Source organism: Physeter macrocephalus, chromosome 16, assembly GCF_002837175.3.
Source record: "Physeter macrocephalus isolate SW-GA chromosome 16, ASM283717v5, whole genome shotgun sequence".
In the NCBI taxonomy this organism is placed as follows: domain Eukaryota; kingdom Metazoa; phylum Chordata; class Mammalia; order Artiodactyla; family Physeteridae; genus Physeter; species Physeter macrocephalus.
In genome coordinates, this window is record NC_041229.1 from 12,167,511 (window position 1) to 12,184,339 (window position 16,829).

Consider the following 16,829-nt stretch of genomic DNA (forward strand, 5'->3'; position numbering starts at 1 on the left):
CCTGATGCGGCCAAAAATAAATAAAATAAATTTATTTTTTAAAAAATCCAGGGTCTTCCATGTTCTGCATGGGTGACCTCAGTCTCGCCAGGCCTCGGTTTCTGTACCTACAGACCAGACATTATCAAACCTACCTCTGAAGATCGTTGTAAAAATTAAATGATGTAATTTATAGACAGTGATGGGCACATATTAGGTGCTCAATACACATGAATGTCATTCCATCCCCTGTGATACAGTCCTTGAAAGAGATGGTCCCCCGCCCTCTCATTAGATGGAAACAGGCAACATATCAAGAAGGTAAAAAGAAGCCCAAAGTGCCAAGGTGCCCATGGTCCCCGGACCATATTCATCATTGCTTAACTCTGGAGCTGGCCGGTTAGCATTTAATGCTTCCCTGCTTTGTGCTCTCCTGGAGTTCCTTCATGTCTGAGTTTTGCCTTTTCACATTAGAACATTAACAACAAAATATCCTGTTTCCAGTATTTCCCACAGACCCCAGCCCGCTGCAGGGCGCTGTCAGCGTTAAATAAGGACCAAGGGACAGAGGAACAAAGTTGGACCAGCCCTAAAGCCCAGGTCTCCTAATTCCTTACTCATAGCAATACCTTCGTATGTCACATGCCTTCCTAAATCACAAGAGGATCTGTTCCTTTCTGGAAGGATGACAAGCAGAGTAACAGTTTGCTGGGACTCTGGGGGGACATTATTCTTTCTAGGTCCCATGGTAGGAAATAAACACATCACTCCAAGCCAAGCCCAGCAGAGCCCACGTGACATGGCTTCAGCTAACATTCTGCTTGTAGGTTACTCCTTTAGAGCCCTGACATGGTAAATCGACGTGATGAAGGGCTTCCCATTACACATCCCCTTCCCAGCTCACTCTCCCCTGTGGCGCAGTCTCAGTCACAGTCACGTGGCCGTCCTGTCGGGGTCCCTCTAGCCATCGAGGGAACGCATTGGCTTCAGGGCTCTGGGCTTGTCTGCTTCTCATGCACAAGGGTTGACCTTAACAGGACTCAGGCAATCAGATCAAGGGTTGGACTGGGGCCAGTTTCCAAGTGCAAGCACAGTCCCCTGCACACAGCACTGCTCATGAGAATGATTTCAAGAGGCTCAGGCTCCTATCTTGGGAGCCATCCAAACAGAGGAACAGAATAATGGTCCCCAAAGATATCCATGTCCTAATCCCCGGAATCTGCCAACGTGTTACCTTCCATGGCAAAAATGGACTTTGCAGAGGTCATTAAGGTTACAGACCTTGGGGGGGGGCGGATTATCCTGGATTATCCCAGCAGGCTCAATACAATCTCATGAGTTCTTAAAATCAGAGAACCTTTTGTGGCTGAGGTCAGGGAGCTGTGATCTGAGAATGACATGATCCTGAGCTTTGAGGATGGAAGAAGGGGACCATGAGCCAAGGGATGCTGCAGACTCTAGAAGCTGGGAGCAGCCTCAGCTGACAGCCAGTAATAAAATAAGAACCTTGATTTTATAACTGCAAGGAATTGAATCCTGCCAGCAACCAAAATAAGCAGGAAATGGATTCTCCCCTAGAGCCTCCAGAAAGGATCACAGCCCTGCTGACATCTTAGTTTTAGCTCATCAAGACCCATGCTGGACTTCTGACTGTAAATTAATAAATTTATCTGGATTAAACCGCGAAGTCTGTGGCAATTTGTTATGGCAGCAGTAGAAAATTGTAGTAATAGTAATTATAATAGAACTACTGATAATAACTATTATTTATTGGCCTCCTACTAATTATCAGGCACTGTGCTAGCTGCTTTGCATACATTATCGTACGTAAACCTCAACAGACAAGGTATTATTACCCCCATTTTATAGTAGAAAACAGATGCCAAATAATTTGCCCAAGGTCACATGCTGAAACTATAATTCATTTCCAAGTTTGTGTCAATAAAGCCCAATCCCACTCTACTACCCTACAATGCCACCCAGAATTATGCTTGCCATAATGTTGGGCAAACTACTATTTTTGCAAGAAACAAAAGAAAGGGAACTGATACTTATTAAATATTACTAGATGCTACACACCATGTATGGTACTTTACATATCTCCTTTCAATTAACACGATAACCTCCTGCATGCTAAAGTGTTATCTCCAGCTTACAGATGGGATACTGAGCATGAGAAAGGTTGAATAATTTGCCTGAAGGAACGTGGCTAAGAAGGGAGAGTCATACCCGTGGATTTTGAATCCGAAGCTGCCTTGTCCATAATGCCTAGGATATGAAGACTTGAATGTGAAGTCCAAGCTCTCCCAGGTGACCATCCTCATGGCTTCATGGTAAGACAGGCACTGGATGGAGACCCAGAAGGGAGCCCCGCCCAGGCTGTAACCACAAGCCAAAGGTAACAGCTCCCGGCCATCCCACAAGAGGGTGGCCCTGTCCAGCGGCCAGTATTGCTCTCTGAGAGATCATTCCTGGGCAGATGAGGAAGAAGTTGATTAAATAAAGGGAGAGCTCCAATGGGGGCCATCCATAGATACTTGCACGCTATTTCATCTCCACCAAGTCCATTCATTTCCACTTCACAACTAAATTCCTTTAGCTCTCGAGGTTTTCTAAAGGGGAAATTGGCATTCAACCACCGTTACAGGTAAAGGTCCCTTCAGGTTCAGGAGCTCCAAGGGCTCCGGGAAGAGCAGGGAGAATTCCCTAAAGATGGTCATCAGAAAGCGCTCTCCTTCCCTGTCCGCTGGCCCGAGGCTGCCAGGCAGCTGCCCAGAGGTGTGAGGCCAGCTACTGCCACTCTGTTCCCACCCAGGCAGTGGCTGGTGCCTCTTTGGAACGAGTCCTTAGCAGACCTTCCTGCTGAGGCCTCCAGGGCTATCCACTTCCCTTTTCTGTCATCTTGGAGAAAATCCCTGTTCTTTCATCAGTGAGCTGAAAGCTCAGTCTCACGTGGTTAGATCCCTGCCACTGGGGGAAATTGACGAGTGTTGCCAGCAAAGTGGCATTCCCTCCCCGGCCAGTGTCACTCCCTGCTTGAAAGACCATGTACTATAAAGGATGGGAAAGCACATCTCGGAAGAAGCCACAGGGGTGACACAATCTAGGGAACCTCCCAGCACCCAACTCCTTAACGCAGGTATCTTCAGACATGGGGGCAACCTGCTGCCTGCTCTCAAAGCGTGGCATCAGGTCTGGGGTAGAGAGCAAAGTCAGCCTGAGAAGAGCCGGAGCTGGGGGTGTGAGGGCGCATTTCACAGGATGTAGATGGAGACCCAGATGGGCTTTCTTTAGCCAAAAGACGGGTCAGCCAGGGCTTGGTGGGCATGGGTCCGACCGGGGGCTCTGAACCTGGAGACCAGATCCCATCAGGCCGGAGCAGGTGCCTGCGGTGGTGGACTGGAAGCAGATGAGGGGAGTGCCTACCTCTGATCTGGGGACACATCCTACCTGGGAAGGAGAAAAGAGAAAACCCGTTCAGAGGAGGGTGACCAGGGTGACAAGCGGAATTCAAATGCTGAGAAGGAAGGAACAGCCAGATGAATCTCTGAAAGAAAGAAGATGCTGGGGGCTGTGAAATGACAGTGCTTCAGATCTCGGACATGCCGTCAGAGGGAAGAGCGCAAGGCCTGTTCTGTAGGCTCCTGAGGCACAGGCAGAGCCAGGGCAGTAGGTGGAAGGCACAGAGAGACAGATTTGGCTCAACAGATAGGAAAACCGGTGTTCGGAGCTATTCAAAAGTGGACTGGGTTATACTGGGGACCCCTGCCACCATCAAGATTTTGTGCATCTAAGTAAAAGCAGACAGGCCAGGTGAAGCACTGGGAGAGTCTGTGGCAGACAAGAAGCAGGTACCCTGGCTAACACTGGCAGCTTCAGGAAAGAGCTGGAAGCAGATGGCAGGGTCCCAGCTGGGAGGCTGGGTCCAGATTCAGGTCCCCAAGCTCTAGGAAGACTAAGACAAGCAAGGCCTGACCAGAGTCCCACGGGAGCTCAGAAACAGTCGGAATATGAAAGTGAGGTTTCAGACTCGATGACGAGACGGAAACTTGAGCACTGCAACGGCCGTACAGCTGGGGGAGGTGACTCTAAGTCAACAGCTCGGCGTTTGGATCTGAGGGACAAAGTAAGACCAGCAGCCAAGACTCATTTTGATGCTGAGTCATTAACCTGCTGGCTTGGACTTCCTCAGAATGGGATGGAGATTCACCTTTGGACCCAGGGTTTGCTGCAGGGATCAGAGAACCTGGGGACAGGAAGCCAGCAGGGTCAGTGCACTGTCCTCGGCAAGGAACACTTGTTTAGAACTTCTTTTGTGTCGAGTGAGGCCATCATCATCTCTGCCTTCCAACAGCTTTCAAGTTTGAAGCTCCTTTGGGACCTCCCTTGGGTCTGCATCATTCACTCATTCAGTAGACGTTTAGTGAGCACCTTCTGTATACCAGGCACTGTCTTACATGCTGGGGAAACAGCAGAGAACAAAACAAAGGGCTTTGCCTGATGGGAGGACTCAGATAATAAACGAATAGGACGCAGTTTGTCAGATGGTGACAAGTGCTATACAAAAAACAAAGCAAGGAAGAGAGAGAGAGAGATGGTGAGCAGGGCATGACCTACAGTAAGTGAGAGAGTGAACCATGCAGACCTCTAGGTGAAGACTGTTCTAGGCAGAGAGAACACCAAGGAAGCCAGCGGGAGGGGCTGGTGTGGAGTGAACAAGAGGCAGAGGAGTAAGAGATGAGAACAAATAGTAATAGAACAGTGGGGCAGATTGCGGAGGGCCCTGTTGGGGGGACCCCATAAGGACTCTTTCTCTGCCTCTGACTTGAGATGAGATGAGAAGGCACTGGAAGAGCTGAGCAGAGGACTGACAGGATTCAACTTACATTTTAAAAGAATCATCCTTGCTGCCATTTTGAGAAACAAAAGTGACAGTAAGAGAGAAGCACAGAAACTAGTAGGAAAGCTTTGCAGTGATCCAAGGAAGAGAGAATATTGGCTCGGAACGGGAAAGCCACAGCGGAGGTGGCCAGAAGTGGTTGGGTTCTGGATATACTTGGAAGGTACAGCAAACAGGATTTGCTGATGGGGAGGATATGGGATATCAGAGAAAGATGGGATCAAGAGTGACTCCAAGGATTGGGACCTAAGTCCAAATGGATAGAATGGCATGACCATGTATGAAACAGGGGAGACGGTAGGAGAAGCAGGCCTAGAGGGGAACATCAACAGTTTGGACAAGTCAAATTTGAGTTTCTCTTAGACATCCAAAAGGGGATGAGGAGTAGGTGTATAAGTCTGGAGTTATGGGGAGAAGTCAGAGTTGGAGATGAGACTGGAGAGTCATCACATCAAAAGCCATGAAACTGAATGAGATCACTAGGGAGTGGGTAGAGAGAGAAGAGGTCTAAGGACAGAACCCTGGGGCACAACATCCGTATTCAGAGGTCGGACATACGAGGAGGAATCGCCAAAGGAGACTGAGAGCCCAATGAGGGAGGGCAAGAACCAAGATGGAGTGCGACCCAGAAGCCAAGAGAGAGGAGCGTTTCAAGGAAGAGCGAGAGAAAGACTATGCCAAATGCCGCCTGTGAAATGAGGCCTGGGGACAGATGATTGCATGAGGCCATGGGGGCACCATGGATGGGGATGAAAGTCTGATGGGAGGGAGTCCTATTGATTGGGTAAGAGAGGAGAGGAAATGGAGATAGTTTTGCATAAGAATTCTTTTGCAGGGTGTCTCTGCAATGGGAAGGAGAGAAATAGGGGGTTAGCTGAAGAAGGATGTGGGGTTAAGGGAGGTTTTTAAGATGGGAGATCATTCAGATCCACTAGCCAGTAGCGGGGACCCGTTACCTCAGTGTGAAAAGCCCACAACACCGGAAAGGTAGAGAAGATACAGCCCAGTCTCTCAGGATGCTGTTAGGCTGGTGGGACGGATGAAATTCAAATAAGGTTTTTTAAATGTTTGCAAAAATAGGCGGGTATGGACCAATGATCCGTGTGTAACTGAGTCAGCATGCGTACCTCTTGCGCTCTGAGAATTCTGGAAGTAAGAGCTTTCCAAACCGGGTGTGGATTCTTGGCTCTTAGAATGAGGTGAATTTAAAGCAGGATTTAGAAAAAGGGGAGAGACGGCATTTGGTGGAGGAGTGGAGAAGTGTGCTCCAGGCAGGGGAAGGCTAAGAGACGGCAACAGTGCCGTTCCCAATAACAGGTGTCACTTTCCCAGCACTTACTACACGCCTGACACTATTCTAAGTGCTTTCTAGGTAATAACTCATTGAATTCTCATAAAAACATGAGGTAGGGGCTTCCCTGGTGGCGCAGTGGTTGCGCGTCCGCCTGTCGATGCAGGGGACGCGGGTTCGTGCCCCTAGCAACTACTGTCACCCATGTTCCAGGTGAAAAAGTTGAAGCACTAAGAAATGAAGTTCTCACTCAAGGTCATATAACTAGTAAAGGGTGGTGCTCGGATTCAAACCCAGGCAGTCTGATTAGAGCACAGGCTCCGGCATCCACCTCTACACCATGATGGAGCCTTCCCGAGCCAACCCCAGTGCTACCCAGAACACATCAGGGTGTCCCCCTGATGTGTCCCCCTTGCTCTCCAGACTCCTATCAGCTTGGAATAGCCATGGAAGGCAACTGGGTGAGTCAGAACAGAAGGGGCTAAGGGAAGAGGGAAACACATGGGGGACCCTCTCATGGGCTGCCCCAGGTGGTCACCCACCCCCAGTCACGTTGGCTTTCCTCCTGAGTCCAGCACGGTGGCACTACCTCCCGGTCAGGGGCTGAGCACGGCCCCGGCATGGCCCCACCAGGCACCTGCTGAGCCCAGACTGCATGAGTGGGCCCCGCCCTCTGCATCACACCCCTCATCGGTGTGGGGTTAAGCGGCAGCGGACCCCCCACAAGCTGATCGGCCCCGAACTCAGCTCGACGGGAAGAAACACACACCGACAACACACAGAGGGGCTGCCGGCCAGCCCGACAGCTATCGGCAACCCCCGCCCAGCTATCTGCCCCCGCATCCAGACTAATGAGAGCTAAGTGTGACCGCTGTCTTGCCTGCAGCTGAGCTGCGAGGCTGTGGGTGGTAAGCGCGGGCCCCGCCGAGGCACACGCGTGTCTCCCGCCCACTCGGGCTCACACACACTCAGGCGCTCGGCTGAGAGCAGGCGGCAGCCTCTGTGCTCCTCCGACACCTCAGCGGTGGCCGCAGGGAGAAAAGAAACACCCAGACAGGTCTACACCAACAGAGTAAGGAGACTCAGTAGGGCTTCATGTCTTATCTGGCTTAAGCAACTGTGGCCTAATGGGGTCATGGCTTAAATCAGGCAGACGGCTGCCTCCACTCTAAGCTCCCCTGAATGGCTGTTAATGAGAACACAAGGATAATAGGATGCCTCCCAAAGAGTATGAGAACAGACCAGAGGCTAAAGTATTCTAGCACAGGAGCCCAGCTTAGAAGGGGTCCTGGAGGTACCAGATCCAACCTCCCACTGATGCTGAACTCTCTGTCCAGCCCAGCTATGGCCACCTCCAGCTGTGGGGACCACAGTATCAGAACAGTCCATTCCATCTGTCGGGTAAACATTTTTTTACATCAAACCCAAATCTCCCTCCATAATTATCATCTCTCCCTACAACAAACTACCCTCCCAAAACTAGAGCTTGCTAATGACTCACTCCCCATCCCAAGACTCTTGTAAACCACTTCACAGAGCTGGAGACAGGCTTTTGAAATTCTGACAAAATATTACCACGCCAGGTCTCTCAAATCACGTGTGTCTCTGCCAGGCAGGGCTTCATCCAGCAGGACGGCAGATACTGTGGGTCAGCACATGTGTGGAGGGGGCAAAATGAGAGTCCGGGAAAAGCAGGCCATTCTAGCACCAATGGACACGGGCAGCCACGTACCAAAATTATTTGGAAATCAGCTCTATGATCTAGGGCTTTTAGCTAGGGAACAACAGCCACCTCCCTGCTCTCCAATACCCCTGCTTCTGGGACCTTTCCCAGTTTCCTCCCGCAGACTCACCAAGATATGTTTAAGAAAACATAATGTTTCCTACTGTCACCTGCCTGTTCTCTTTAGCTCAGCCTGATTTCATGAGGTCCCGGGCATCGGCACTCCGGCCCATGGTGGCTTTCCCATCAAGAATGTGCTGCTGGGGAACTTCCCTGGTGGCGCAGTGGTTAAGAATCCTCCTGCCAGTGCAGGGGACACGGGTTCGAGCCCTGGTCCGGGAAGATCCCACATGCCGTGGAGCGACTATACCCGTGTGCCACAACTACTGAGCCCGCGTGCCACAACTACTGAAGCCTTCGTACCTAGAGCCCGTGCTCCACAACAAAGGGAAGCCACCGCAGTGAGAAGCCTGAGCACCGCAACGAAGAGTAGGCCCCGCTCGCCGCAACTGGAGAAAGCCCATGCGCAGCTACGAGACCCAACACAGCCAGGAAGGAAGGAAGAAAGAAAAAGAAAGAATGAATGTACTGCTGGGACTTCCCTGGCGGTCCAGTGGCTAGGACTCCATGCTCCCACTGCAGGGGACATGGGTTCGATCCCTGGTCAAGGAACTAAGATCCCACAAGCTGCACAGCCAAAAAAAAAAAAAATAAGAATGTACTGCCAACAGCCTAGGTTATTCAGGACTCCGCCACCTCAGCTGTCCTCTGGTCCTCTGACTGGACTCAACAGGCCAGGCCCCCTTTGTCCCTGCCTGAGAGATGTCCTATCCTCTTACTCCCCTCCATACGAGCTTGGGCAAGCCACAAAGTCTGTGAAGCTCAGCCTCCTCTTCCATAAGATGTGTTTAGGGCTTCCCTGGTGGCGCAGTGGTTAAGAATCCGCCTGCCAATGCAGGGGACACGGGTTGGAGCACTGGTCCGGGAAGATCCCACATGCTGCGGAGCAACTAAGCCCGTGTGAAGCCTGTGTGCCACAACTACTGAGCCTGCACTCTAGAGCCCACGAGGCACAACTACTGAAGCCCGTGTGCCACAACTACTGAAGCCCGCGCTCCTAGAGCCTGTGCTCCGCAACAAGAGAAGCCACCACAATGAGAAGCCTGCGCCCCGCAACAAAGAGTAGCCCCCACTCACTGCAACTAGAGAAAGACCGCGTGCAGCAGCAAAGACCCAGTGCAGCCAAAAATTAAATAAATGAATAAATAAATAAATTTTTTTTTTTAAATCTAAAAAAAAAAAAAAAGATGTGTTTACTTCTACCGACCTTGCAGCTTGTTGGGGAAACTGAATTAACACATGTGTAAGAACATGTTATACACTGTAAACCGTGGCACCAATGTCACCAGGCAGTTGGGAGTCAGGAATCCTGGCACTGCCACAGTGGCCTTTACCAACTCACTTTGCCTACTGGGACCCCAGGTTTTCATATCTGTGAAATGGAGCACCTAGGCCTAATTCATCCCTCACTTCTCAGCAGAAGAGACTATGGCCGGAGGCTGTAGTTCACAAGTGGGTTCTGGAAAGGTTGAGAGAAGATAAACATCCTCCAAGTATCCAGTGTGGTGCTCCTGGCAGAAGACCAAGCAGCAGGCGAAGACAGATGACTCCACACGGTACACTGGCCTGGATGCCTTTCTAACGGCAGCCAAGTCTCCCTCATCCCTCTGAAGATGTGGTGGCAGCAGGGTTGGGGCAGGAAGGAGAGGACAGACAGCCTCGTGCAAGCACACATGCAGGCAGACACCCTCATGGACTGTCTTTGGCAAAATATTTACTCTTGCAAATACGTATTTTGTACACTTATTGTTAGATAAAACCAGTTGGCATTTTTGAGCACTGACCAATATCTGGGAGAAGAGAAATCTGAAAACTGACAGGTCAGTTCAAGATTCAAAACTTGCCATTAGACAATTCATCCTGCAAACATTTCTGAAGTACCCCTATGGGCCAGGCACTGTGCTAGACCCAGGAATACAGACATAATAAGAAAGACACAGATCTCCTAAGGTGTTTGTCAGGGGAGGGATCTGTGTCCCAGAAAGCTTTGTACATGGATTCCTTCTCTAGATGACAGATGAAGGAGAAAGTCATCAATTTCTATTTGTCACTAATGTGAAAGACCAACTGATTGCTTATATGGGTGACTCAATCTGGAAAAGAGATCAAGAATTACACACTGATCAAACTCTCATAAATCACATCACGTGATCACATCACACGGTCACAGTATGAAGGGGAGCCCACTACTCAAAAAACCCCACAGTGAGTCCTCGGCAAGGCACAGAATTCTGTTGGTATATTTGGATCTTGGTGTGTCCGATATATTTAATACATAGCAGAACAGGATAAGAAAACCAGTGCTTTTTATTCCTCCCCCTTGCCTCCCCCAATTCTTTTATTATCTTCGTCTTCATAACATTTGAATGTTCTATGTTTAACATTCTCTCTGCAGGACTTGGAGCTCATTGAGGGAAACCACCTCAGTAAAAAATGGGAGTTATAAAGTGCTTGGGATCTTAGTAAGACAGAGTGTCAAATAAATGCAAGCTCTTGCTGCTCCACCTCACAGGGAAAACTTAAACAAGAAAGAGGTTCAATTGCTACAATAACCTGCTGATGTCTAGTGCCACCCACGCTGAGCAGGACTCTGTACAACCCTGAGCGAGCCTTTCAAATCCCCAGGCCTCAGTTTCCTCATCTGTCTGATGGGCTTTGTCTGGGTCCTTAGGAAATTATTTGGGAGTAAAAGAATCAAAAAAGAGCAACAGACTATGAAAGCAATAATGATTCCATCTTTCAATTCCTTTGCCAGATAGAACACAATATATTTAATGTGACTGCTGTGATAATGGGATATCCCAAATGTCTCCAGGGGTGTAAAGCTGCAGTACAGCAAAGCAGAAAGAGAAACTTTGGAGACAGGTTCGAGTTGCAGTCTCTGTGTGACCTCAGATGAGTTATATAAACTCCCCAAGCCTCTGTTTCTTCATCTATTACATCTGATCATTAATTCTGATGTGAAGATTGCCTGAAATATGTGAAACACCTAGCACAGTGCCTGGCAGAGAGTGAGGTCTTTCCAAGTGGTAATTATTAGGGGGATTATTATTATTTAGCACTGTGTGCTCAGCGTTGGCACATAGCACTCAATAAATACTTGTTGAGTGGATTAATAAATGAATAGTTGAATCCCTGTTTTTACCATTATAGCCAAAACTTGCCTTAGAACCCAATCAGGATCTCCAGCCCGTTCCTCTTTTCCCTTTTAAGTAAGACAGATAGATGGACACTTTCTCCTTCTCCTCCTTCTCCTTTTTCTTCTACTTCTTCCAATAAGTCTACCTCTTTAAGCACAGGGAAGACCAGAAGAAACTTTAGAACAGTGACGCTGAACGTGTTCTTGGGAAACCACTTCTTGCAAGGGCCGTGCACTCATCCACCCACCCATTCACTGAGTTTGTGTGATATGCTTGCATACGTCAAGCGTCGGGACCTGTGTTACGTGGTCGATCTCCCTTGGAATTCAGAATCTGGTGGGAAAATGCCATAATAATCAGAGCACAACCCAGTAAGTGTGCTGGAACAGGGGAATGGGAGAATGGTTGGAAAAAGATGATCTGACTGCCACCAGCCCCGCCCCCTACTTGCTGTGTGACCTTGGCCAAATCACCACCCCCTCTGGGCCTCCCTCCTCATCTGTGAAATGAGCAGGTTGGAAAATGGAATCCACAGAATCCTTTACGGTTCTAAGATATAATGATGATCCCTTGAAGTCATGGAGGGCTGAAGAGATGGTGAGGGTGGTCTTCTCGGGGCATTTATTAACTTGCGGCTCTCACCGTCATCACTCAGAGGACCCAGAGGGACAGGAGCAAAATCAGAAGACATTTTCAGAAGAAAGATGACTGAAACAGGTTGACATATGTGTGAGAGTTTGGGGAATTTATGCGGGCAGCCTCGCCATCATAAATAAAATCCCTTTCCCTTACCCAAAGCCTCATTCGTTGAGTAAACACCGGACACTGTAATAGACAGTTTGGCTGTATCTCCCGCCCCGTGCCTCACTTGAATGAAAAACAGCAGTCCCACGGCAGGGTAGTGGGCTCGCCACCTCTTTACAAACATCCACGTTGTCACCAGCTGACAAGCGGGGCGGGGGTTAGAACAGGCAGGGCAATTTATCTCCGAGATTCCTGGTCCCTCCGTGCAGCCTCACTCACGGCCATCTACTCTGAGGCTGGAGGTTTGGGAGGAACCCCAGAAGAATCAAACGTGGGGAGAAGTGACCCGTGGGAAGTGGGGGAAGGAGCAGCAGCGCCTCCCTTTCCTGCGAGCCTCTGGAGGACTTGGGGGACCCGTCGCCATCAATGCTGGTCCAGCCCATCTGTGTGGAAGGCTGCCTGCCACTAAGCACAGCTACTTGTGTTTTCTTGACCTACTTCTCCTCCCATCCCTGCCCTACTCCACATCCCCTCTGGAGTCCGTGTAATTAGCACCTTTCCATCCATAAAGCTCCTGGCTCCCAGGATAACCAAGGAGACAGCAAAGCAAGCCCTGGCATTGCTGTTTTGGCTTTACTTTCCTCTCTGTTGGCTTCACTCTGCTTCCTGGCCTCTGTAGATTAGGCCCAGTCTGACCTTGCCAGCCAGCAGGGCCCCTGGCTGGAAATCAGCTGGACGTGGCCTGGCATGAACCAGAACGAGTGCCAGCAGAGAGGACAGAACTGGACAAGCATTGTTCCAAGTGTGGGGATGGGAGCTCGAGGGTCCCTTTGAAGCCCTCCACTGTCGCACAGCAGGCCAGACAGGGAACTGTCAGCTCCGTTTTCTGCTTCTCTCCCGGGGAACAAGCGTCAGGAGAGCCGAGGCCGCGAGGAGCTGCCAATTCCGGCTCAATCCCTTTCCGCTTCCCATTAGCGACAAATGGAAATTGATGGGTTACCGCTTTAGCCACTCATTTAGAGGAGGAGAAAACCTCACAGCAAATGCTGAATAACTGGAGGCACTTATAAATTAAGCATCTTAAGGATATGAACCGTTTTACATTGCTGCTAAGCAGAATTAAATTAGGTTTTGAAGTTTCAGTAGAAGTGAATGGGGAAGAGGGAGGGAAGATTTTGTTTTTAATTCCTTTTTTCAAGTATGCGCAGTGGTGAGCCGAAGGCAGGATGAGGGGAAGAACTGAGTCACTGGCCCTTGTTTCTGATTCCAATCAGCTGCCACTGCATATCACAGAGAGACGTGCCTGTAATTCGGGGACCTGCAGCTCAGCCTCTGGCCCGTGATGCCTGGCCTTGCCAGGGCCTCCTGACCACCCACACCACCATCATGCCAATCTCTGGGACCTTAGAACCAGTCCTAATTGCAAGTAGAGGAATTCAGGAGCTTTAGGCCAAGTCCCTGGGATTCTGCATCATGATCTTCGTTCTAAATCATCCTCTAACCCTTTCAGGTTCAAGTTTAGGATCCTGCCTCACTCACAGGATCCACTTTCCCCCCTTCCCACCCCAATCTGGGCAGAGGGGCTTCAGGTGGGCCCCCATCTGGATAACTTGCCTGGTGTTTGGGTCCCTCTAGGGCTGTTGCCTGGCCTTGCCTGGGGGTCCTGCCATTGGACTGATCTTCCTGTGACCAACACATCTGCCTGGATTTCTCACTGCTGTGCCCCACCTGTCTGTCCACAATGACTCCCTTCCCTATACACATGTACACACCCCAATCCCTGATACCCCACGTCTATCCCAGGCCATCAGATGACCACACAGTGTCTGCTGGACTGGACTGTGTCTCTTTGTCTCTGCAGCTGGGGCCATGCCCCGAGGACCCGGATCAGCAGGCAGTGGCCCAGCCTGCAGTTGAGGAGCTTTGCTCAGTCTTGGAGGTGTTGGGGGGCAGGGGAGGCAGTTGATTTCTCAGGCACTCCTGGACCCCAGAAAGAGCCAAGTCTTCTGCCAGGCACGGGGACGCTGATGGGGCCGGCGGCGGCAGTGCCTGCCCACACCCAGAACAGGCACCCCCATGGCAGCGATGACAAGGGAGGGAGCTGGTGGACACACGCCATTGAACCAGGGGAGGGCGAGCAGACACCAAGGCAAAGGCCCTGCCAGGCAGCTGGGTCAGGGGCACCAAGAACACTTCATCTGAACACACCCTCCAGGAAGCCTTCTTGGATTGATCAGAGGAGAGAAGAGATGATCTCTGCTCTGCTCTCTAGCCCCTGGATTTGGTAGCCCCATGGCCATTCCCACCTCCTTCACCTACAGCTGTGACCAGCTGAGTCCATCACAGACTGCAACAGGCACTCAACCTCTTTATTCTCATCACAAGAGGAGCTGGGCAGCTTGAGCAGACTGTAGCTGTCAGCCTGTCGGCTGCCCCACCACCACCACCACCCTTGCCCCAGCCAAACTCAGGGAGGGCAGAGTGCAGGGTCAGATGTCCCCTGCGGACACCTGGGGTGTGGAAGGGGCATCGCCCGGGGCTGGGCCGCCCCCAGGGTGCCGTAGGGGCAGCACTTACCGATCCTCAGGGAGTGCGGACTGCAGGCAACCATCACGAGCCACGTGGGAAGCAGCACCAAAGGCGCCGAGACGCGGGGCATCTTCTATAAATCCTCATGGAGCCCTCTGCTGGTCTGGGCATGACATAACTCTGCGGGAGAGCGAGGGAGCATGTGAGTAAGCGTCCTATGGGCCCAGGGGCCCGAGCTGCCACCCAGACAGCCTCTGTGCGGAGGACCAACACTCCCTCCACCAATCGCTGTGACTGTAGGGGAGCTCCAGGCCGGCTCCAGGCCTCTGTCCTTCCTGCCTCTGCCCAGATTCACAGAAGCCCCAGCTTCTAAAGCCATCCCCCACCCTGACCTCCATCAAATCAGGGGCAGGAGGGTGTTACTGTGGTTGAATGATTCATGGGGCTCCACTTTTTAAAAGATGTCTAATTGGGGATGAAAACTTTCATCTGCTCTTAAGAACAGGAGCCATGGGCGAGCAGAAAATGAGTGGGTGAGAAGGTTAGGCCATCGTTCCGGACACATCGCATGCCCTGCTCTCTGTGGAGTGATGTTGGGGAAGTGATGGCTTCCAGTCCAGCTCCTCCACTTGCCAGCTGGGTGGCTTTTCTCGGTCACTCAACTCCATTTCCCCTAAGGTAGACCTGGCATAACAACACGTGCCTGGATGGGTTGAACTGAGGCCGAGGAGAACACAGGAGAGGCCTGGCCTAGAGCAGGGGCTACACAAATGTCAGCTCCTCCCTGGCCCAGATGGGAGAGGCCGCTTCTCAGCAAATACTGAGGGCAGAAGCACACATCCCAGGTCATCAGCTGGTTTCCACATCTGCAGAAAACTAACCCCTCCCCATCCTTCCTCCACCAGCCTCTCTCCCTCCTGAGGCTGGAGTCAAAGCCAGAACCTTGAAAGAGCTGCCTCCCTGCAAGGCAGCATGGGTATTGTCCCTCCCTGAGACCTCCTGGCACCCTGAGATCAGAGCCTGCAGGCCACCAGCCCTGCCCCATCACTGGGGTGAGGGAGGGGCTGGTGAATACGCAAATATGCTAAACCAAGGTCACCTTTGGTTAGGAGACTAGTATTAAAGTGATTCATCCCCCCACCTCCAGACAGACAATCCAATAGAAAAATAGGCAAAAGACTAGAACAGACACTTCGGTAATTGTATATCAAAAGCTCTTGGAGCACACTTGGAAAGGTATTCAGGAAAATGCAATTTTAAACTGCAATGAGATATCATTATACACCCACCAGAATGACTTTGAAAAAGAAAAAAGATACTATCAAGTATTAGCAAAGATGTGGAGCAACTGGAACTCTTCTACTGTGTCAGTGGAAATGTAAGTCAACGTAACTGTTGTGGAAAACTGGTCTATTAGAGCTTTACACAGAGCCTAATGTCCAGCAACTCTGCAATAGGCATTTCCAGTAGAAATGCATGTATACACTCACCAAAGACACATTAGAACGTTCACAGCAGCACTCTTTGGGTTTCCCCAAACCGGAAACTAGCCAGATGTCCAGCAGCAGAATGGAGAGAGACATTGTCCATTCATACAATGGAATCTTATATGGAAATGAAAATGAACAATCAACAACTCCATGCACCTGTGTGGAGGAATCTCACAAACATAATGTTGAGTGGAAGAAACCAGGCACAAAAGAGTATTTACAGTATGATTCTATCTATAAAAAGTACAAATGCAGACAAAACCATTGTGTGCTGTAAGAAGTCCAGCTAGTGATGACCCTTGCAGGCGGGTGGTGACTAGAAGCGGACACAGGGGGTCTTTGAGAGGTGCTGATGACATCCTGTTTCTTATTCCAGGTGCTGAGCAAAGTCTGCTCAGTTTGTGAAATCTCGTCGAGCTGTACATATCTGATGATAATGTTCACTTTTCCGTATGTGAGTTACACTTAGTAAAGGTTTTGTTTTATGACAATCCCCCCTCCCCACAGAAGCTCGGTGTTGCAGCCTGACCCAGTACCTCGCGGCTTCCTGCACACAACTAGTCCCCTCTGCCTGGAGCGTGCTCCTCTCCCCCCCACCCTTGCCATGTGCCAGGATCGGGTGCCTCTCTATGCCATCCCAGCAGCCTCTAGTGCTGGGCTCAGTGCCAGCTTCTCAAGGGCCAGGACTGTTTCCAGTTTACTGCTGTATCCCCAGAGGTTACTTATACAGAATAGGTGCACAGGACATATTTGTTCAATGGATGGAGGGCCTCAAGCCACTGCCTGCTATAAGGAGACAGAGGAGAATAAAGGATAAAGGATTGGACTGCTGTACACCTGAAACTAACAGAACATTCTAAATCAACTATACTCCAATAAAAAATTTTTTTAAAAAAGGATAAAGGATTGGAGC

The 16,829-nt window shown here is 50.4% G+C and overlaps 1 protein-coding gene across 1 annotated transcript in view; it reads right to left on the reverse strand.

The window, feature by feature from the left end:
- The window catches only part of GRIK4 (glutamate ionotropic receptor kainate type subunit 4), a 307,210-nt gene extending 292,654 nt beyond the window's left edge, over positions 1–14,556 (reverse strand). The window contains exon 1 of the mRNA XM_007121709.2: positions 14,475–14,556. Coding sequence (XP_007121771.1) covers positions 14,475–14,556 — 82 coding nt within the window. The remainder of the gene's footprint in view (positions 1–14,474) is intronic.
- Positions 14,557–16,829: the final 2,273 nt, after the last annotated feature.